General features: G+C 44.0%; 1 protein-coding gene across 1 annotated transcript in view; it reads left to right on the top strand.

The window, feature by feature from the left end:
* BAIAP2L2 (BAR/IMD domain containing adaptor protein 2 like 2) overlaps window positions 1-23,664 on the top strand; it is a 179,030-nt gene that overhangs the window by 30,940 nt on the left and 124,426 nt on the right. Inside the window, exon 2 of the mRNA XM_086963230.1 lies at window positions 16,696-16,771. Within this exon, the coding sequence (XP_086819356.1) occupies window positions 16,696-16,771 (76 nt within the window). The remainder of the gene's footprint in view (window positions 1-16,695; window positions 16,772-23,664) is intronic.

Below are 23,664 nucleotides of genomic sequence, written 5' to 3'. Positions count from 1 at the left end.
GGCTAAGGTGGAGCTGGAGTACACGGACAGGCTGAGATGGAGCTGGAGTAGACGAACAGGCTGAGGTGGAGCAGGAGTATACGGACATGCTAGGGTGGAGCTGGAGTACACGGACAGGATAAGTTGTAGCTGGAGTACACGGACAGGCCTGGGGTGGAGCTGGAGTACACGGACAGGCTGAGGTGGAGCTGGAGTAGACGGACAGGCCGAGGTAGAGCAGGAGTATACGGACAGGCTGTGTTGGAGCTGGAGTATACGGACAGGCTGGGGTGGAGCTGGAGTACACTGAGAGGCTGGGGTGGAGCTGGAGTACACGGACAGGCTAAGATGGAGCAGGAGTAGACGGACAGGCTGAGGTGGAGCAGGAGTAGACAGACAGGCTGAGGTGGAGCTGGAGTACACGGACAGGCTGGGGTGGAGCTGGAGTACACAGAGGCTGGGGTGGAGCTGGAGTACACGGACAGGCTAAGATGGAGCTGGAGTACACAGACAGGCTGAGTTGGATCAGGAGTAGACGGACAGGCTGAGGTGGAGCAGGAGTATACGGACAGGCTGGGGTGGAGCTGGAGTACACGGACAGGCTAAGTTGGAGCTGGAGTACACGGACAGGCCTGGGGTGGAGCTGGAGTACACGGACAGGCTAAGTTGGAGCTGGAGTACACAGACAGGCTAAGTTGGAGCTGGAGTACACGGACAGGCCTGGGTTGGAGCTGGAGTACAAGGACAGGCAAAGGTGGAGCTTGAGTACACAGACAGGCTGAGGTGGAGCTGGAGTACACGGACAGTCTGAGCAGGAGTAGACGGACAGGCTGAGGTGGAGCAGGAGTAGACGGACAGGCTGAGGTGGATCTGGAGTACACGGACAGACTGGGGTGGAGCTGGAGTACACAGAAGCTGGGGTGGAGCTGGAGTACACGGACAGGCTAAAATGGAGCTGGAGTACACAGACAGGCTGAGGTGGATCAGGAGTAGACGGACAGGCTGAGGTGGAGCAGGAGTATACGGACAGGCTGGGGTGGAGCTGGAGTACACGGACAGGCTAAGTTGGAGCTGGAGTACACGGACAGGCCTGGGGTGGAGCTGGAGTACACGGACAGGCTAAGTTGGAGCTGGAGTACACAGACAGGCTAAGTTGGAGCTGGAGTACACGGACAGGCCTGGGTTGGAGCTGGAGTACACGGACAGGCAAAGGTGGAGCTTGAGTACATGGACAGGCTGGGGTGGAGCTGGAGTACACAGAGGCTGAGGTGGAGCTGGAGTACACGGACAGGCTAAGATGAAGCTGGGGTACACGGACAGGCTGAGGTGGAGCGGGAGTATACGGACAGGCTGGGGTGGAGCTGGAGTACACAGAGGCTGGGGTGGAGCTGGAGTACACAGACAGGCTGAGGTGGAGCAGGAGTAGACGGACAGGCTGAGGTGGAGCGGGAGTATACGGACAGGCTGGGGTGGAGCTGGAGTACACGGACAGGCTAAGTTGGAGCTGGAGTACACGGACAGGCCTGGGGTGGAGCTGGAGTACATGGACAGGCTAAGTTGGAGCTGGAGTACACAGACAGGCTAAGTTGGAGCTGGAGTACACGAACAGGCCTGGGTTGGAGCTGGAGTACACGGACAGGCAAAGGTGGAGCTGGAGTACACGGACAGGCTGAGGTGGAGCTGGAATAGACGGACAGGCTGAGGTGGAGCAGGAGTATACGGACAGGCTGGGGTGGAGCTGGAGTACACGGACAGTCTAAGGTGGAGCTGGAGTACACGGACAGGCTGAGGTGGAGCTGGAGTAGACGGACAGGCTAAGATGGAACTGGAGTACACGGACAGGCTGTGGTGGAGCTGGAGTGCACGGACAGGCTGAGGTGGAGCTGGAGTACACGGATAGCCTGAGGTGGAGCTGGCACACAGACAGGCTGGATTAGAAGTGAGGGCAAATGGACAGGCTGGTAGAGAAGGTGTACACACGGGCAAGCAGGGTGAGGAGGTGGGACACACGAACATGCTGGGTGAGAAAGTGGGGCACACGGACAACTTGTATTATATTCAAATAATAGCACGCAAGTAATGGAATCAGTGTCATGAGTAATGTGTTTTGAGACCGAATAGCGTGCATGAGAGGGAGTAGGGGGGGTGGAATGGACGAACGTGCAGCTGAGTGAGAGAGAGGCTGTGCTCTGCATGTTTGCGCGCACAAAAATAAAATAAATACATTTATCCAAAAGCATGAAACTTGTAGGATATATTTAGATGCAATGACGGAAACATCAATGACAACTTGTATTATATTAAAAGAATAGCATGCAAGTCGTGACTTATGATGTGACTGGAGATGTGCCTTTGTTTCGTAGTGTCATGAGTAATGTGTTTTGAGACCGAATAGCATGCATGAGAGGGAGTGGGGGGGTTGGAATGGATGAACGTGCAGCTGAGTGAGAGAGAGGCTGTGCTCTGCGTGTTTGCGCGCACAAAAAAAAAATAAAGACATTTATCCAAAGGCATGCCAAAAGCATGAAACTTGTAGGATATATTTAGATGCAATGACGGAAACATCAATGACAACTTGTATTATATTAAAAGAATAGCATGTAAGTCGTGACTTATGATGTGACTGGAGATGTGCCTTTTGTTTCGTCCCCTTAAGATCAGATTTGCATTTCACAGGGGATGTCTGCCAACAGATAAGAATCTTTATGGCTCAGCTTAAAGCACTCCAGTATCCTGGTGTGCTTTAAGCTGAGTGAAGCAATGGTGTCTACATGGGCTGGGGGGAGTAGAAATGCGAATCATGGCCTGCGGCCGTGAAATGGGAGTCACGGCCTGCGGCCGTAAAAAGTGAAGTGAATAATTAGGGGAGGAGAACTGGCAGAGGCCGGCCGAGTGAAGCAATGGGGTCTACATGGGCTGGGGGGAGTAGAAATGCGAGTCACGGCCTGCGGCCGTGAAATGGGAGTCACGGCCTGCGGCCGTGAAAAGTGAAGTGAATAATTAGGGGAGGAGAACTGGCAGAGGCCGGCCAAGCCCACGCTGGGGAAGCCTGTGGGAGAGAGGCTGATGCCTTTCATGTGGGGAAATGCGCGTGCTTGTGGTCACGTGATTGTCGTGAACTGTTGGAAATCCGCTTTTTGAGAGCCTTTTGAGAGCCTTGGGTTTAAGTCTTGGTTTAGCGGCATTAGACTCGCATATTCATTTCTGCGGAATGGAATAGGCGAGACCTAAAAAACTACTAATGGCCCCCACACAATAGGAAAAACTTCCATGAGTGTCAGGGTCATTAGTATTTCCTTTTTCAAAAACAAATTCCTGCTTTGGGAGTTTGTTTTTGAAAAAAATTAATTATTTGGTGAGCGGCCGCCGGAGACCCAGCTTTTGCTCACCAAACATTCTGTGCCTTCTGTTCTGAGAGCAGCTCCCCTGAAGGCAAAGAGGGCTCTGCTGGGTAGACGGAGATCTCCAACTATAGTGGGGGATAGTACTCCAGAATGGCGGAGGTAATGACCTACACTGCTCTGGCGGACAGGCTAGCTGCTTGTCAAACTCTAAATCAGGCCCTCTATTTTGATTATATCTCGGGTCTGGAAATGAAAAAAAACACGTTGATTGTCCTGTGATTTCTAGTCCAGGCATACTTAGAACTATAAATACATTAGAATAGCCATGAATATTCCCATACCTTAATTCTAGTGCATACACAATTGCTATGTCAAGCAACTCATTTATATTGTTGTACGGACAATGATGTACCCCAATCTTTCAAACAGAAACAGCATGAAAAATCCCTTATTACATCAAGTTAGAATTAAGCTCAATTCTTAACAAAATGCGTTATTCCATCGTGAAGCCTCATTCGTCTTTTGTCTTATTTACGCAAGACATACCACTCGGTCAGTCAATTAATCTTTATCCGGTTAAAGTTAAACTATAAAAGATATATAAAAAAATAAAGTACATAGTGCAGTTAAGGTACACAGATGTTCATAGCAGATCACTCGAACAAGATTCAGCCTTAGCAAAAAAAAAACAAGATAAAAAAATCAATGAATATGAGCAAAGTACCAACAATGCTACAGAACACTAACTTCTACAATTTGTCATAATATACGTCAATGATTGATAGAGTGCAGAATATAATAAACCACCGCAAAATAGAAGTTAATAGAGGGTAAATTATTAGATAAAGCGATATGAGTCTGCAGTGTCTAAAGTTAGCGGATCTTAAAAAGGATAGATGGTAAATCTTCCTAAAAAAAAAAAATAAAATGTGGGCAGAACCTGGTGTGCTTTAAGCTGAGTGAAGCAATGGTGTCTACATGGGCTGGGGGGAGTAGAAATGCGAATCACGGCCTGCGGCCGTGAAATGGGAGTCACGGCCTGCGGCCGTAAAAAGTGAAGTGAATAATTAGGGGAGGAGAACTGGCAGAGGCCGGCCGAGTGAAGCAATGGTGTCTACATGGGCTGGGGGGAGTAGAAATGCGAGTCACGGCCTGCGGCCGTGAAATGGGAGTCACGGCCTGCGGCCGTGAAAAGTGAAGTGAATAATTAGGGGAGGAGAACTGGCAGAGGCCGGACAAGCCCACGCTGGGGAAGCCTGTGGGAGAGAGGCTGATGCCTTTCATGTGGGGAAATGCGCGTGCTTGTGGTCACGTGATTGTCGTGAACTGTTGGAAATCCGCTTTTTGAGAGCCTTTTGAGAGCCTTGGGTTTAAGTCTTGGTTTAGCGGCATTAGACTCGCATATTCATTTCTGCGGAATGGAATAGGCGAGACCTAAAAAACTACTAATGGCCCCCACACAATAGGAAAAACTTCCATGAGTGTCAGGGTCATTAGTATTTCCTTTTTGAAAAACAAATTCCTGCTTTGGGAGTTTGTTTTTGAAAAAAATTAATTATTTGGTGAGCGGCCGCCGGAGACCCAGCTTTTGCTCACCAAACATTCTGTGCCTTCTGTTCTGAGAGCAGCTCCCCTGAAGGCAAAGAGGGCTCTGCTGGGTAGACGGAGATCTCCAACTATAGTGGGGGATAGTACTCCAGAATGGCGGAGGTAATGACCTACACTGCTCTGGCGGACAGGCTAGCTGCTTGTCAAACTCTAAATCAGGCCCTCTATTTTGATTATATCTCGGGTCTGGAAATGAAAAAAAACACGTTGATTGTCCTGTGATTTCTAGTCCAGGCATACTTAGAACTATAAATACATTAGAATAGCCATGAATATTCCCATACCTTAATTCTAGTGCATACACAATTGCTATGTCAAGCAACTCATTTATATTGTTGTACGGACAATGATGTACCCCAATCTTTCAAACAGAAACAGCATGAAAAATCCCTTATTACATCAAGTTAGAATTAAGCTCAATTCTTAACAAAATGCGTTATTCCATCGTGAAGCCTCATTCGTCTTTTGTCTTATTTACGCAAGACATACCACTCGGTCAGTCAATTAATCTTTATCCGGTTAAAGTTAAACTATAAAAGATATATAAAAAAATAAAGTACATAGTGCAGTTAAGGTACACAGATGTTCATAGCAGATCACTCGAACAAGATTCAGCCTTAGCAAAAAAAAACAAGATTAAAAAATCAATGAATATGAGCAAAGTACCAACAATGCTACAGAACACTAACTTCTACAATTTGTCATAATATACGTCAATGATTGATAGAGTGCAGAATATAATAAACCACCGCAAAATAGAAGTTAATAGAGGGTAAATTATTAGATAAAGCGATATGAGTCTGCAGTGTCTAAAGTTAGCGGATCTTAAAAAGGATAGATGGTAAATCTTCCTAAAAAAAAAAAAAAAAAATGTGGGCAGAACGGGAATCCCTAGAACACAACAGAAACATGTGAAAGTAAGGTCCAGGCTCGAGGAAGGCAACCAAAAAATGAAGGTTTCTTAATCTGAGGCGTGTAAGGTAAGATTTGTGTTATAAATTAGTGACCCATTTAAGATATGGTTCCATACCATGCTATGTAATTATCAGTAGATACATCACCACTACAAGTCACAAATTTAATACGTTCTCTTTGCCTATGGTACATTAAAAAAAATTGTGTTTTTACAGATGTCTTACAAGCAGAGGTAATAGCCTCAGGGTTAGAAAATAATTCTGGAAAATCCAGACAAGAAAACATTTTGTTTGTATATGCTAACCACTGGATCCTTCCTACCCCGCCTAATTTCAAAGAATCTAACAGCACCTGTTTATTAAAATCGTCTTCTGCTTTGCCCAGATTGAGATCCACAGTATAGGAGGGCACAATTGTATATAGTCACTAATAAAATCAATACTAAACTCAGCATGATAAGAAAAACAGTAAGTGAATGAGGGGATGGCCAGTACCCTTCGCTCGCAAAAAATATTCTCTACCTTCTGGATACCAGAAGAGTCGTGGGGACCCCATAACCCTGCCCCACAGATTGCAATCGAATAACCCATGGTCTTAGAAATAGTCATCATCTCTTTCATGGGATTAGATCCCAATTGCATAAAGAAAAGTGCCTCAATACTCCACTCAAACTCAGCTGTGCAGACACAGCCAGCTGGCCTTTCAGCTGCATGAGTTGTTGAACAGGACCCCCAAATATGGAATTAAAGGTACCGTCCCAATCTTTCTATTATTCACAGTATGCGTTTTCCAGTTTGCGTTCTTTGGGCCGTAGACTATAACATGAGTTTTGGTTAGATTGAGGACAACCATGGAACTGAAGAAATTATCTATAAGTCTCTGCAAACCAATTGAAGTCCTTGCCATAAGGACTGCATCATCAGCATAAAGTAGTGCCATACCCCTCATTTCAGAATGAAAAACTTGAGCCCGAATTAGGATGGCATTTATTCATTTATTATTTAAATTTAAATATTGGCGCAACAGCTACCCAAAAAGGGTTTCCCGCCGCCATCAAGAAGCGGCAGAGCAGAGAGAGAGAGACCTACTGATTAAAAAGCCAGGTTTTGAGTGACTTTCGAAAAAATATGAGACTGGACTGGGTGCGAAGAGACAAAGGGAGAGCATTCCACAGTACAGGGCCTAAATACGAAAAAGAATGGCCACTGGTACGGGATAATCTGATCTTTGTCACCTGAAATTTGGCCTGGGTGATAGACCGAAGAGTGCGAGAAGGCACGTAAGGACGAGCCAAGTTTTGCAAGTAAGGGGGGGCTCTGTCATGCTTAATTCGAAACATATTAGTTAGAGCTTTAAACTTGACCCGGTTTTCGACCGTAAGCCAATGGATGTTCCTCAAAGAACTGGAGATCGATGCAGTTCTGGAAACTCTACAAAGTAATCTGGCAGCAGAGTTATGTACCCACTGCAGTTTACGTATTACGTCTTTATTTGCTCCCAGGTAGAGGATGTTGCCGTAGTCCAGCATAGATGTTACAAGGGCCTGGACTACGATTCTCTGGGTAGAGCTAGGCAACATCCACACAATCTTCCTCAACCATTTCAAGATGGTGAAACATGTTGCAGTAACCTTCATGGCTTGTTGACGCATAGATAGTAAGTCTTCAATAATAAAGTCAAGGTTACGAACATGGTTGGAAGGTTGTGGGAACGCACCCACTTCTGTAGGCCAATGTTGCAGACCCCAGAGATTTTTATCTTTACCTAGAACCAGAACCTCCGTTTTTTCTCCATTGAGCATGAGGAAATTAGCATGCATCCATGAAGCCACTTTGCTGAGCCCAGTCCTAAGAGCTGAAAGCTCTGCAGTCTGTCCAGCAGAAAGAGAAAAAATAATTTGGGTGTCGTCAGCATAAGAGAAGAGCGACAACCCAGACTCTTCAACGATTGCTGCCAGGGGTCTAACATAAATGTTAAATAGCAGAGTGCTAAGAACAGACCCCTGGGGAACTCCATAAGGTGAATAATAGGTCTTAGAATCGGCTGAGGAAGAGAAGACCTGACAATTATGATTTGTAAGGAAAGAAGATAGCCAGCTCAAAGCAGGGCCAGTGACCCCTATGGATTGTAGGGCCTTTATAAGCACGGCATGAGATACTGTGTCAAAGGCCGCGCTAAAATCTAATGAAACAAGAGCCATTGAGTCACCTGCATCCAAATGCAGTATTTAAATACTATTTTTCTCAACAAAGACTACTGTTACTGGTCCATAATACCAGAAGGTCTATCCACCATGCTTGTAGTTTTCAATGCACTGTGTTTGCTACCATTCTAACAGCAAATTAGGTTCAGGATGGGAATTGCTCACTTGTTGGTTTCATACCCAAGTGATGCATATTGTGATGCTAAATTAGATTTGTGTCCATGTAACTCAATTTCAGCAGAGAGCACTCTGCACCTTATGTTTTTCTGTAAACTTTATCTTAACCCGATACACACTTTTTTAAAACCATTTTTAAGATTTTTAAACATTAGAAAGTGTCAACCTGCATTACGTCACCTACTTCTTTTAAATGATGAATTCACTTGTTTTACGGTTTTATGGTTTATTAGCATATCTCCTCCGCAGTTCGGCTGCGAAGTATTGTTGGAAAATTAACACTAGGGTATTGATTATGTTGGCTAAAATTTTATCATGTTCATTTTTTATTAAACAATGTTTAATTTGCTCTTTTATGGCTATTATCTAGCCGAATAAAGATTTTTGACTCTGACTCTAACAGCAATCTTAATATTGAAATTGGAGAAAAGTTATGTAGCATCATCTTGCAATAAAGAGCTGCCAGGATTTAGACACATTTTGCCTGCCAATAGCAACTGTTTCTGGTCCCCTGTACCAGAAGCTCTTGCCACCCTGTTTGTGGGCATTTTATATTCCCAAATTCCAATAACTCTAGCTATACCATTAATACCAAGATTGGAGAAATTTATTTAGCATTATCTTACAAATTACCATTGTAAATATGCAGACAAGTTCTGATACTTATAAAGTGTGAATGTAGTATGAATGGACTTCATTGATTGATAGTAAGCCCATAGTGTGTCGCTGAAATGGATGTCAATGATGCATAGTCGTCCATAATGTGTTGTTGGTATGGACTGTTTCTGTAGCTATTGGAATCAGTGTGTTCTGTTGGTATGTACTCGTTGGCAGTGTGTCCAGCATGTGTTATTGGGGTGGGCTTCATTAATAGATAATAATGTAAGTTATTTTGCTGGCTGTGAGTGGCTTTGTAAACAATTATGGAAGGGTTAGGGTTTTGAGCTTGGACACTTAGGGAAAGTTTAGGGTTTGGGGCTTGGAACAGTTAGTGAAGGTTTAGGGTTTTGGGCTTGGAACAGTTAGGAAAAAGCTATGGTTTTGAGCTTGAAACAATTAGGGAAAGGTTATGGTTTTGAGCTTAGAACACTTAGGGAAAGGTTAGGGTTTTTGGATATGGAACACTAAGGGAAAAGTTATGGTTTGGGGCTTGGAACACTTAGGGAAAGGTTATTGTTTTTGGCTTGGACTGGTAAGGGAAAGATTATGGTTTTGGGCTTGGAACACGTAGAATTTGCTGCTGTGCCTCAAGAGGTTGCCTTTACTGCTTCCCACCTCTCACACATCTCTGCTTCTGTACACTTTATGGCAGGCCTGTGGGCCCTGATGGCCTTGTGGCAATGCTTTAAGTGGGCTGCGCTACCATTTACACCTGCCACACACCATGCATTTATCTCATACAAGTTGTCTGGTCCTGGACTTTAAGATGTGTGTCTGACAGATGATCTGCCTTTACTGTGGTACACAAGCAGTGTGTAAGGGGGGCGGAAGCTGGTGGGGCTGAGCAGGTCTGTTAGTCACTGACGAGGGGATATGAAACCTATTTTTGGGGGGGGGGGGGGGGGGGGGGTTGCACGCAGTTCCATTGCTGCCTTAGGAGGCCGGCTGCAGGGACACCATTCATAGCACAAGCGTGCCTTAGTGCCTAGGATCAGACTGCTCTGGCAGGGACTACAAAATACTGATGCCTCATACTCCAGCATATGACTCCTCTTCCTCCATGCTTTCAGGATGTGTACAACCTTTGCAACTCACAAAAATTGAAAAGTTTGAATGCACTGCCCAGATCCGCGTTGGGGACAAAAAAAATTGCAACTGGAACGTTTTGTTACAGGAAACTGGTTTTCATGGCCATCTCTCCCCCAAAAATTCGAGCACACTTTTTCCCTAAATCTTTCAAACTAACATAAACTTCATAGAAAAAGAGCATGTAAACTACTATTTATAAGCTAAATCTCATTCTAACGACCAGCTCAGGACAGAGACAAGAGCTGTGCAAACGCCTTTGGACCCATTTCCTTGTTCGCTTCTCTTTGGCTGAGGAGACAACTTAGCCCTGGTGTAGTCTTCATTCAGAATCCTATAGAGAGAGGAGCAGAAAGTTTAACTTGCCTTTGGTTCAGTCAGGCTGTAATGTGTCTCTTCAGGACATGTTCTTTGGAAAAGAGAGGCTGGAAGTTCAATACTTCATTTACCACTTAGCTCAAAGAAAGAAGCCAAAGCAGCTCAGAGCTCTCTGCATGTGTATACATTAAAATAATGCATTTTAAATGTGACAATGAAGTCTAAATGCATAGAGTATCCCATTTGCTTTGAATTCCCAACCAGTTTTCTGGTACCACATTAGGATAAAGGCGGTATTGTAGGCAGCCATTTTACTTGCAGTTTCTGACTCTCGCTTAACCAGCAGTGACGTATACTGGAGCCTACTGTTAACAATGCCGCTCAAATATCCACCATTTTACCCTGCAGCGGCAAATACAAATGCGAGGCCTTTATGGAACATCTCAACCTAAAGGTATTGAGGAGATGGTGGCAATGGTTAGCAGGTCAATTCATGAATAGTAGTACGCCTTTAGTTGTTATTTAAAGAGTTGGAGCTTTGGCATCTGCCTTAATAAGGGCCAGATGTAGGTAAATCTCATTTACCGACTCTAAAATACCGAATTTTACCGATTCAGTATTTTAGGTTTGGTAAAAGAGATGTTGGTAAAAATTCGGTAAAAAATACAGAATCGGTAGGATTCGGTATTTACCGATTCTGTAATTACCGAATCGGTATTTGCCATTGATTCCTATGGGCCTTGAGACCCATAGGAATCAACGGCAAATACTGATTCGGTAATTACCGAATCGGTAAAATTACCGAATTGCCAAGGGGAACAGGGTGTCACTTTGACACCCTGTTGCCCCGCTGATTCTGGCTTGTGTGCCATGTGACACACATACATGCCCTTAGGGCATGTATGTGTGCCACATGGCACAGGTGTACATGCACAGATGTGCATGTACACAGGAATTCGTTATTTACCATCAAGTATAATTTGGTGGTAAATAACGAATTCTTAAGGGCCTGTGGAACGTTTTTTAGTGCCACCTACATATAGATTTACCGATTCGGTAAATTTAAAGGCCCCTAAATGTCAAACACCAAATACCGGTCGCTAACGGCCGAAATCGGCCGTTACCGATCGGTATTTGGTGTCCTACATCTGGCCCTAAGAGAGATAAGTCATTGCACAACTTTGGCCCTTCTGTTAACATGGCTTTCCAAAAACACCCTCCTCTTGAAGGTGGGGAGCAGGAACAAGACTGGACTGTGCAGATATCAAATTCCTGCATGGGGGAACACCATGAAGTAATGGGGTCCATTGCTTTGGTCTCACCTGGTACACAGACTCAGTAATATACAAAAGACCTCTTACAACTATCCAAGTCTCCATAGGGAGCTTAAATAGGGAGGAATTGTTGAAGACATATACAAGTGTCTAGTGACACCCACCATAGTTTTGGTGGCATGCTAATATTTCAGTAATAAATTGAAGACCCATGGCATGGGGCACACTTGTTTTGTTAACAAATGTTCAAGGTTCCAAAGCAGTCTGATATATACGCTGAAATTCTATGCCACTAAGTAAACTTGGCAAGCCCCCAGTGTTGCACATTTAGTAATAGAGATACAAAGGAGTAGTATTTGGAGGGATCCGCTCTGATGGATGCATCATAAGTGTTAGGGAAAAGGGGCCACTAACCCGGGCCCTAACAATTGGACGGATGCATAAAGAACAATTGATGGACAGAATGCAGAACAATGTCATACATTCACCCCAGTGCAGAGATCTGGGCCTAAATCCATCATTTTTTTGCTCATTCCAGTTTTGACCCACCCATATGCAAATCAGTCTTGACCCAGTGCCCAATGGGAACAGTCCAGCCCAACTGCCAGGCCAGGTCCTCCCTGGACTGGAAACAAGTATCCTAGGACCGATTTCGGGCTTTCAGCCTGCATCAGCCTGGATAGCTTGACTCCAGAGGCATTGAGAGCACGGGGCCCACGTCTGGGCATATCCGTCCCATTCGGGGTGACAAATTCAAAACAAGCATTGGCATAGCCAATAGGTCTCACCTTTGGGACCTTGTACGTGTTTAGTTATCCAGCACAATATACTTGGTGCAACAACATCAAGTGTTACATGGCTAAACACTTATAAGGTCCCAAAGGCGAGACCTATTGGCTATGCTTGTTCACTGTGCCATTGGGATCCTCTACCTTCCCCTGCCACAGCATGTCCTGCACATCAGTTGATATTAAGACTGCCTATATCACCAATATTGTGCTTGCACCTGACAGATAAGTAAGCATATGAAAACTTGCAATGAGGATACTGATACTGAGCTGTTAACACTGTTTCTTCTGTGAAAGACCTACATTGAAATTTTACTGTGACATTTTTATCTAGCTTGGAGATAGCTTGATCTGGCTTACCAGCGTTCAGTTAAAAAAAATATATAATAAAATGCATACATACAGGATTTTAAGTGACCCCTCATCATCCATCCGTTCAGGTGTCCGTCTCCTTTTGTTTTGGCCAACCACAGCCTGGGGCAATGGGTCAGCCCCTATCAGCCATTGGCTCTCTTTACTGTGAGTGACCACATTTTGCTTCCTTATACCTGCCTAAAAAGTAGCCCAATTAAATGCCAAGGCTGGTAGCTAGTATTTCATTTGTTTTAGTTTCATGTTTAAAAAAAAACATTTGCAGTGAGACATATTACACCCCTCTTTTTTCAAGCATGAAAACATAACATTAAGATTTATTTGATTTTACCTTCTAATGCATTTTGGAAACATTGCAGTCCTCAAAGGCCAGACCTGAGGGCTTTGCTAATGTTTGCTCCTTCTTTGGTGCATTTAACACAGTTTCTGCAAGAACATGGTATATTAAAATAATAGCAAACAACAAAATAGAAGGGGGTTCCCCGTGGGGATTTAGGATACTGGCAGGCTATCTGGGGAGTATAACAGTACAATAGAATCAACAGAAAACCCTGCCAGGGCGTATTTTACAGTCCCAAAAGGGGAACCTTAATTTTAGAAGCAAGGTGACAAAAAGGTGTCAGAGCCCAAGACACATCACACACTTATCATTTGGTTCTCCTTAGTTTATTAGTAGTTTGGTTCAATTGGTATTCAGATTGCATGGGTCATAAACAGATCACCATGATTCATTTGATAAAAACAAGGAATATTTCTGATGGTATAAATATCAAACTTTATACAATACATATACGTCCCACACATTCCCAAGCAGCCGTACTAGACATCATACACTTATTTTCACACTCATAAGATCAGTCATTACCGCACTCATTTATACATGACACTCATACCGGTACAGCCAAGTCTGCAGAGCAGATGAAATATAACTGCATGGACACAAATCAAACTGTGGAGGCAAAATAAGGGAAAAGACAGTTGTTGAAAATAACTAGGCTTCTGCCCTCCACAGGAGTCACGCTGACGTACGTTTCGGTGTTCTGGCCAATTCAACCCACACCTTCTTCAGGGCAGGGTAGTACCATGGGGTAGGGGATGCACACAACAATATAACGTAATGGTAGGTATATAGCGAAGGTCAGATCACAAATTAGATGGCTAGGATCAGGGATTTTCTTTCCTGGCAGTCAGTATTGCTCGAATTAGTGGGGGTCTGTCTTCATCAAGGGTGAGGTACTAGATAGCTCCAGCCGGAGTTCCTATTTCGTACAGTCAAAGATATGTATACATTATGGAGACCTTCGATAGAGGCACTGAATCGTGTGGCAGCGTTAAAGTACTAAGGGATGAAATATCTCGTGGCGGCGTTGGCGTCCAGCCAGGATGGATGTGGAATCGCCCGAAACGGGCAGTCTTTGAAAGGTTCATAGAGGCGGTCTGCGGGGTTTCTCTGGGATGAAATCAATAAAAAGCAATGGTAGGCTTCTTGGCACACAACACAGATATATGTTTCCTCCACGGAGGGCGGGCTGTGTCCGGACTGGGGGAGAGGAAAGGCAGCCAATGAGTAGATCCAACGAGTGGGTCTGATGAGGGACAAGATTCAGCAATTCCCCAGCGAGAGCGTGCTCAGGTCGGACCCCGCAGCGGCGAAGGAATTTCCAAATCTCTTATTAAAATAATAGAACTGAACTTACAATTAAAGAATCTGTACAATGACTGCAAACGTGAATTGTGGTGACACATGTCTGTTTACCAGCTATGGTCAGTGGATGAGTATTTTCTGAACACCAGCTGGTCCTTTCTTTCATAACTCCTGAATGAGTATTGTATTCCTTTCCCATTAATGTATAAACCATACCTATTTTTGTCTTACTCACTGAAAAAAACGTAAAATATTATAATTAGGGCTCCTGGTTTTATGGTATTTTTTTTTAAACATTTCTGTCTGTATTTATCCATATTTATTTTTTGCCATTTTATCTGGTTTTATCTATATTTATTTTGTGTTTTGCGTGTAAATGTAGTTCTAAAACTGTACATTTCCATATTTATTTAAATGATAGACGCGCACTCATACTTTGATGTCTGTTGTGTTTTTGCTATTTAAGTTGCCAAATATAACAGTACATCCACTGGCAAATATTAACATTATACCAGAAATGTATGTTGACACATGCAGTTATTTAACACCTTGGCTGCTAGGGGTTTTCCCCTCCTGTGCTGATCCTGGATGAATCCCATTATACATGACAAGGTCAACTCGTCATAAGCACAGCTCAACCGTGCCTCATGACGAGCTGAACTTGTCATGAGCATCGAAGGGGTAAAAGAAGTTTGATCCTGTTTTTTTTAATTTCCCATGCTGTCCAATTCCTCAGCTGTTGGGCTATAATTCATGAAATACAGCACATAGAGTCACATAAAATGAGCACATTTTCTGTATTTATCCACTTTGAAAAAAAGTTGCAGACAGAAAAGACACTGTTTCCTGTCTCTATTTATCTGTAAAAATCCGTAAAAACGGAAAACCAGAGCTTTAATTATGATGTAATAATGTTGTATTGATCAGCCTTGAGAAAGCCCTTGGAGGGATATCCAGATGGGCGAAACAAGTGTCGGCTGTTTATTCCCTACGCTATCTTGTTCACTTGTTCTCAAAACCAATACAATGATGAACCATTGGAGAATTTATCCCAAGAATTAATGCATAATCTGCAGGAGCTGTCCCTTTATTGACAATTACGTCCCAATTCGGGTGGACCTTGGGGTGTGACCACCGGAGAGGCTTTTCTGCATTTTCATTACAACTTAGGGTCCTGTCAAGTTACACGTGAAACTTCTTCAACTGCACACCCCTACTTTACTAGTAGCTACCCTTGATGTTAAACTGCTGTCATGGTACGTTCCTCCTTTGGTAGCAGTAATCTCTGCCCCAGCCCAATTTACCATGCCGCGTCAAGGCCCTCCCTGCAGTGATCCTTCCAGTTCCTCTCCCCACCCGCTCAGACAGCCGGGAACGCTGACTGCCTTAACCACGCATATGCATGGTTAAGACATATGCGTCATAAGTGAAGCGTTGTTCAGCTTGCGAGGAAACAGTCCGCGTTGTAAAGGCCGTTACTCCTGTCTGACAGGTAGAGGAACTGCAGCCAGTGTAGAATGTGAAGCTTAGTGTGACTTCACACCGGGACAAGAGTGTCCAGAGAACTCATACAAACTTTTGTCTTACCAAAGGTTGTAGCTGAATGTTGTGTTATTCGGGAGTGGGGTCTTCTTGTGTTCTTTTCAAAGTCCGCCATCTGGCGCTCAGAGAGTTTTACATCATGATTCTGGACTTCAGGACAGCTCATAGACTTTATTTGGATGGCTTGAAGTCTCCAAGGAAGTCAAACAGGCTCTTTCTCGTGCACTCTGTCCCCCTGGCCTCCAAGTGGGCTTCTGAAAGTTTCTCTGCCCTCTAGGCTAATTTCCTAGTGCAATATTCCACTTGATACTCTATATGAAGTAGCCACTTAGGCCATCCCATATGCTTTTTGTTCACATTATGTTACTCATTTAACATAGCGCGCAATGGCGATCGACTTGTAGTACGCAAATCTCTGCCATATTTTTGTACATTTATGAGGACATCCTCAAGCCTCGTACATTGGTTTTTCTCTATTCAGGCACCGGTCTAGACCACTCTTCCACTCCCCAACTGGGCGCGTGCCAATAGCCTTCCAGTATCGAGCAATGTCTCTATTGGCTACTGTCAGACCCAGCAATAGGAAGGTGGCTGTTTATCGGTCACCCTCGAACTCCGCTGATATGTACCGTTGTTGTGTTTGGAAAATTTACACTACAGTCCTAAGGCCTGGAATTACATCCTATGATTACATTTGGTAAGTCTAGAACGTAGCGCCCTATGTATTAGGAAAACAATGGTATACATGACAAGTAATTTGTACTTTTTCTACTTCTTCTTGTAGAACATTTTGGAGCAGTTTAACCCAGCGTTAGAAAACCTGGTATATCTGGGAAACAACTACATGCAGGCCCTAAATGGTGAGTACAAGTGCAAGCGTGTTCACAGGCGAGTCCAAGGTTCAGATTCAGCACTGGATGGCCAGGCTTGGGCACAATAAATGCCATCTGGTGGATGTGAGAGCAAGGCTGTGTTTAGGGAGTGAGTGCATGGCTTGTTGAGTTCAAGTCTCTTTCCCCTAGATGCATCAACGTTGTCATTTGCGATTCCTTAATTGCGAAAAATAAGGAATCGCAATTAAGGATTCGCAAATGGCAATGCATCATTAAATTCGCAATTTTATTGGAATTCGGTAAAAATCGCAATTTTTACCGAATTCCAATAAAATTGCGAGTTCCAAATAGCGAATCCGATATTCCCATTCATTCCTATGGGCTGAAATGCCCATAGGAATGAATGGGAATTGCGAATTCGCAATTTCAATTCGGAATGCATCAAAGCCTTTCAAGGGTGGAGAGGGGGGTCCAAAGGACCCCCCCCTGCACTCATGAAATGGACATTTACATGTGAGTTACATACACACATGTCCTAAGGACATGTGTGCCTGTAACGTACACGTTTAAAAAATGCATTTTCATGCGTTTTTAAACATTTTTGCAAATTACCACGAAGTTCAACTTCGTGGTAATTTGCATTTGCAATTTTGGAAATCGCAAATGTTTTGGGGATGATGCATTGCTGTTAAGGAATCGCAAATGTGCGATTCCTTAACAGCAATCGCATTTTTTGGAACTCGCAAAAAAAGCGATTTCCAAAAAATGCTTGATGCATCCCAGTAACCAATTTAGGAAGTGCAAAAGGCCGATTTATGCGAATCGCACCGTTTGCACTTCCTAAAAAGGTTGATGCATCTGGGCATTTGTTCCTTGCTCTCCTTGTAACTCTCAAATTAGAGCATTCCTACTTTTTATTAAATACACAATAGGGTTTCCTTATTTGTTGATTTTAGTGGTGTTGTCCAGTGTCTTCTTAACTTTTGGTGGAAATCTATCTTTCTGTTTTGCTTTGATGGATCTATCTCACAAAGTCACATTATGTTGTGCTCTCTTGCTATCTCCATCTCTCTCATATGATCACGGCCTCTCAGACTCCCGCTCTCTTAGAACTCACTCTGGTTTGTGTGCCCACCAGTGGCTCAAGACTATATTATTTTCAAATATTGTTTGAGAAATCAATTCCTGTATGCAGTTGGAGGCCATTCATTGGATGCTTTCTAACATTATAAACTGTCTAGCAGTGGCCACCATTGACCGCAAGATTCTATTCTATACAGCACTTGTACAGCGCATGACTACCCTTATGCATCCCAGCACTGGTAGTGCGGCACAGACAGTAATAATGAGGATTAATGGGAAGCCCGGTCTTTAATAGTTTTTGAAAAGGAAGTTCCATTTTAGATGATCTAAGAGAATGTGGAAGGCAATTCCATAGTTTTGCTGCATTATAGGAAAGGAGCGCCCTCCACATTATACTAATCTGACCCTAGGAACTATAGCTAGATGGGCCATGGAGGAACTCAAAGTGCTCCCAGAAAGGTACGGGTATACCATAGTACGGGAGATCAAAGGCCCTTTGTCAAGGACTGGCCTGTGGGCGATACAGAGTGTTTTAAACGTAATCCTCTCAGCTACTGGAAGCCAATGGAGGGCAGCAAGGGCTTGTCAGGCAGACTGATGTCTAGGTGGATTGCACAGAGCCCGAGAGGCAGAGCTATGTATCACCAGTAGTTTTCTTATTGTGGTCATTTGGGGCTCTCAAGTAAAGAGAACTGTGGTACTCCAGGTGAGAAAAAAATGATAGCCTGGACCACCAGCCTCCAGTGGCAAGCGCCACATTCAAAAGGTAGCGGGCTGTGCGGGGGGTATAATAAAAAAGAAAAAACTCATCTTAAATTGCAGCCTCGTCCCGCCGGGTGTTTCCTTTTCCATGTCCCAGCAGACACTGGGGCTGCACCAGACTTCCTGTCCAATCCCTGTGCTGATTGGCCTGAGCGGGTTGAAAAGTCGCTCAGGTCAGGGAGTCTATGGGGTTTCCCCAGCGCGGCTGCATTCAGTGCATGAGATGGCCATCCAAACACATATGCACTCTTAGAGAATGCACATAGTACTTCTCCTACCCCCTCCCAAGTCCCAGACCCACTCCTCCCTGCACACGCTGGTTGAGCCAGCTGCTTTATAAATACATCGAAAATCAAATATTGTTTCATTTTTAGCTGCTGGCTCTGACAATCGGGCAATGCTCTTCTGCCATTGCGGAGTAGCCACCCTTGCCAGCCTCTTTGCATTGGGAGGAAGGAGGGGGAGAATTTTTAGGAGCATCCTCAGTAGACCATAACATATCACAGAGAGCTTTATTGCTTGGGTGTTAAAGATCAGGGATTTGTCCAGTCACATTCTTAGGCTCTTTGTGGCAGTATTTGGGGTGGAAGGGGGGCATAACAGATTGGCCAGCTCAGATTACATGAGGAGGTCAGGTTATTGGCAGGCATCGTAAACTGCATTTGACCTCTGTTTAATAGAAGGCAGGAACTGTTCATCCAGCCTCCAACTTTCTCTAGGCAAGGGCCTAGTGTGGAGGAAGGGGAGTTCTGGCTTTGAGTGAGAGAATAGACCAGTTGAGTGTCATCTGCAGAAGATACTATTGATATCCCAAAGGGATGGACGATATCTGCACGTGACGTCATATGAACATTAAATAGAATAAGGCTCAGAGCGGAAAAGTATGTGATGTACAGGCTCTGTCAAATATCTGGAAAGACCTGCTTTCCAGGAAAGACTGCAGCCATGAAAGAGCTAGCCCTGAGATCCAGCTCTTTGCAGTCTTTCAGCAAGGATGTCGTGGTTCACTGTATCAAAGGCTGAGCTTTGATCTAGGAGGGCTATGGCTGCTGTGCCTCCTTGATCTAGCAGTTTTTTGGCTTCTTCCACCACTGCCAGAAGAGAAGTGTCTGTGCTGTGGTGGGGTCAAAATCCAATCTGCGTGGGCTGCAAAATATCATGGTTTTCTAAAAATGCAGAGAGAGTAAGATTAACAAATTTTTCTAAAGCTTTAGCTAACCCAAGAAGCAGGGAAATTGGTCGATAATTTCCTAAGTCAAGGGGGTCCAAATTGGGTTTCTTTAATAATGCACTGACCATGGCATGTTTCCATGCTACCAGGACTAGTCCCGTAGCCAAGAATAAGTTTGCCATTTCTAGCAAGGTAGTGAGTATCTGGTCAACTACTTTAGCTACATCCGTGGAGGGGCTGGATCTTTGGGAGATGGATTTGACTTTGCTCAATACATCTGTGTGACTATCTAACTTCAGAGGGGGACAGCACTAAGCATAGGCAGGTTTGTAACTCATGTTCCTGGAATCTGTGTATGGTTGAAAATCTCTATATATTTTGTGAATTTTATTTTGAAAAAATCTTGCAAGGTCATTACACCGCGATGGAAAGGGTTCAGGGCGAGGACCAATGGAGGAGGGTTCTAATAGAGTTTTAACTATGTGAAACATTTCGCGCGAGGAGTTCACAGCACAATTGCTTTTTTCCTCAAATTGTGAGGCTTGGTCTTTTTTTTATCTCAGCATGGTAGACTGTAATGTTTTCTCTTTTATTTTTTGCTTACGTATCTCCCCATAGTCTGTTCTTCACAACCTTTCATCTTTTTTACATTCTTGTTTTGAGTTTCTGGAGGTTGGCGAATACCAGGATTCCGATTAGTCTTTCCTTCTTCTGGTATATGTTTTTTGTTGGTTAACTTTATCAAGAGTGGAAGTGAGCCACTGTGAAATTTTGTCATTTGCTAGGGTAGAGTCTAGGCCTAGAGTAGGTCTTCATTCGGTGATAGCTTGTTTCCAAGCTTCAAAAGGCAGTTAGGACCAGGGACGGTCTTTCCAGGTAGCTGGTTTACAATTTGAGGACATTGGAGAAGACAGGGTCAAGTAGATGGTCTTTCCTGTGTGTAGGTCCAGAAACCCTTTGGAAGTGGACCTCTCCTCACGACCGGAGACAGCCGTTACACATCCATCAAAGCAGGAACCCAATTTGAAGGAGGTCTCAGGACACAAATTAAACCGTTTTGCAAGTTTAATTTACAGCAGGCACGTAGGAGACTTCTCAGTATCCCAAATCATCAAATGTTCAGCCAAACGCGTTTCGGGACTCTTGCTGTCCCTTCTTCAGTGGCTTGCAGTTCAAGGAAAATGAAAGCGTCATGCTTGGCACACTTAAATAATGTTCCCGGCATCTGCCTGATAGAGCGTGGCCAACTGCATGGCCTTCTGGATGCCGTAGTGCGCCGCGTTTTCCCCAGTTGGTGCGCTCCATCCCCGCATAAACAAAGTCTCTCCCAAGTGGGTAGAAATGGTTTACTGTTGTCACCTACACCACTTTGTTGCTGTCAAATTCGGCAAGGCAGGCACCCCCCCTGCAGAAGCGCCAGCCTCTCTGTCCTTCCCACTGATTCAAACACCAGCCAGGTGCTTGGTAGGACCCGACTGCAGTGGACCTCTCCTCACGACCGGAGACAGCCGCGGCGCACTACGGCATCCAGAAGGCTATACAGTTGGCCACGCCCTATCAGGCAGATGCCGGGAACATTATTTAAGTGCGCGAAGCATGACACTTTCATTTTCCTTGAACTGCAAGCCACCGAAGAAGGGACAGCAAGAGTCCCGAAATGCGTTTGGCTGAACATTTGATGATTTGGGATACCGAGAAGTCTCCTACATGCCTGCTGTTATTTAAACTTGCAAAACGGTTTATTTTGTGTCCTGAGACCTCCTTCAAATTGGGTTCCTGCTTTGATGGATGTGTAACGGCTGTCTCCGGTCGTGAGGAGAGGTCCACTGCAGTGCGGGTCCTACCAAGCGCCTGGCTGGTGTTTGAATCAGTGGGAAGGACAGAGAGGCTGGCGCTTCTGCAGGGGGGTGCCTGCCTTGCCGAATTTGACAGCAACAAAGTGGTGTAGGTGACGACAGTAAACCATTTCTACCCACTTGGGAGAGACTTTGTTTATGCAGGGATGGAGCGCACCCACTGGGGAAAACGCGGCGCACTACGGCATCCAGAAGGCCATGCAGTTGGCCACGCTCTATCAGGCAGATGCCGGGAACATTATTTAAGTCCGCCTCCATTCAATTAATTCATGACGAGGTTGGGGTCGAGTTTATCTCGGACTTAGCAGCCGTTCGCCCACTCTTATTGTGGCGTTCTATTTGGGCTAAGCCCGAAACTCGATTCACTCAAGAAATTATTCTTGACTGTATAGGCCTGGACTTTTCTTTACGTATTCTTTGGCTGAAATACATTAGTTTTTGGTTTAAGACTCTGTTTGATATTGACGTTCTTACTGACCCCGAACTCGCGGTAGAAATACCCAAAAAAGAGATTAAACAAACTTTCTTGATGTACAAAAAGAAAGGGCGAGATGAGGCATATGGCAAGTTAACTACCGTAAAGTTCTATAGAGAACTTAACTTGCCATCGGGGTTTCAAGCATATCTCCTACATGTCAGCCGCCCATCTCATCAATATGTTTTAACTCGCGTCAGGTTGGGCATTGCACACCATCTTGTTGCGTTCCCAGTACAGAAACAGAAATCTGAAACCCCCTGCCCTTGTGACAATGTTTCACGCCAGAGTTGCTGCCATTTCCTACTTTTTTGTAAATTTTATCATTTTCTAAGATTAAGGTACTTAAAACCTATATTTATTAAATACAATATACGGTCTTTTAAGAATGCCCTTGTGTTATTATCAGCTTTAGAAAATGTGGACATATGTTTTTTTGTTGCCATCTATATTTTGAAATGTACAGCTGCCAGGAAAAGTATTGTATTGCCATGATCTCCATATTCCTGTCTGTACTTCTCAAAACGTACAGCTGCCAGGGTGAGCACTTTTTTAGCAGTGTTCAATTTATCTTTAACCCTGTCTGTACATGTTTTCTTTTCTTGACTTTTTTATACTTCTATCATACAGCTGCCAGGATATATTTAGTGCTGCTATAATTCTATACTTTCCTGTCTGTATCAACAAATTTAAATCAAAATTTTATGTCCCATGATTAGGCGGGGGCTTGTTGTTCAACGTACAGCTGCCAGGATAAACATTTTGTGCTAATTTATTTACTCCTGTCTGTACGATTTTAACTGTTAACTTCTATTCCTTTTTGCCATTTTTATGTGTTTTTTAATTACGATCCAATATAAACGCTTGTCAGTATGTGTCCTATCTTCACATTAATTTTTTCGGATTCCCCTGTATAAATTTTGTATTTTATAAATTTTTAATGTAATGGATTGATTTCATGTTTTGCTTGTATGATTTGTTTACAAATCGAATAAAAGCTTTGAAATTGAATTGAAGTGCGCGAAGCATGACGCTTTCATTTTCCTTGAACTGCAAGCCACCGAAGAAGGGACAGCAAGAGTCCCGAAACGCGTTTGGCTGAACATTTGATGATTTGGGATACCGAGAAGTCTCCTACATGCCTGCTGTTAATTAAACTTGCAAAACGGTTTATTTTGTGTCCTGAGGCCTCCTTCAAATTGGGTTCCTGCTTTGATATATATATATATATATATATATATATATATATATATATATATATATAGTAGGAAGGGGGAGTCTCTAGTTGGCGCAGTGCAACACTAACGACAAGCAGGGACTCTCTCTTCCTCGTCAGGGCTGAGGGTTACCTTCCAGACAACCTCTGCTTACCCTCTAGGTAGTGTGGCTTAAGCAGTCTTAGGCTAATCTTTGGGGCACATAGGGTTAAACATTTGCAATATCACACCGTCACAACCACCCCACCACACAATGACACCAAACTGTATTTGTAAAAATATATATCTTTATATAGATTTCAAGCAGGTTTGTAAATACAGTTGTCAAACTTTCAATAGCGGTTCCAGTTTACTTG

This window comes from Lissotriton vulgaris, chromosome 1_1 (genome assembly GCF_964263255.1).
Source record: "Lissotriton vulgaris chromosome 1_1, aLisVul1.2, whole genome shotgun sequence".
Classification (NCBI taxonomy): domain Eukaryota; kingdom Metazoa; phylum Chordata; class Amphibia; order Caudata; family Salamandridae; genus Lissotriton; species Lissotriton vulgaris.
This window is presented reverse-complemented; position numbering and strand designations above follow the sequence as displayed.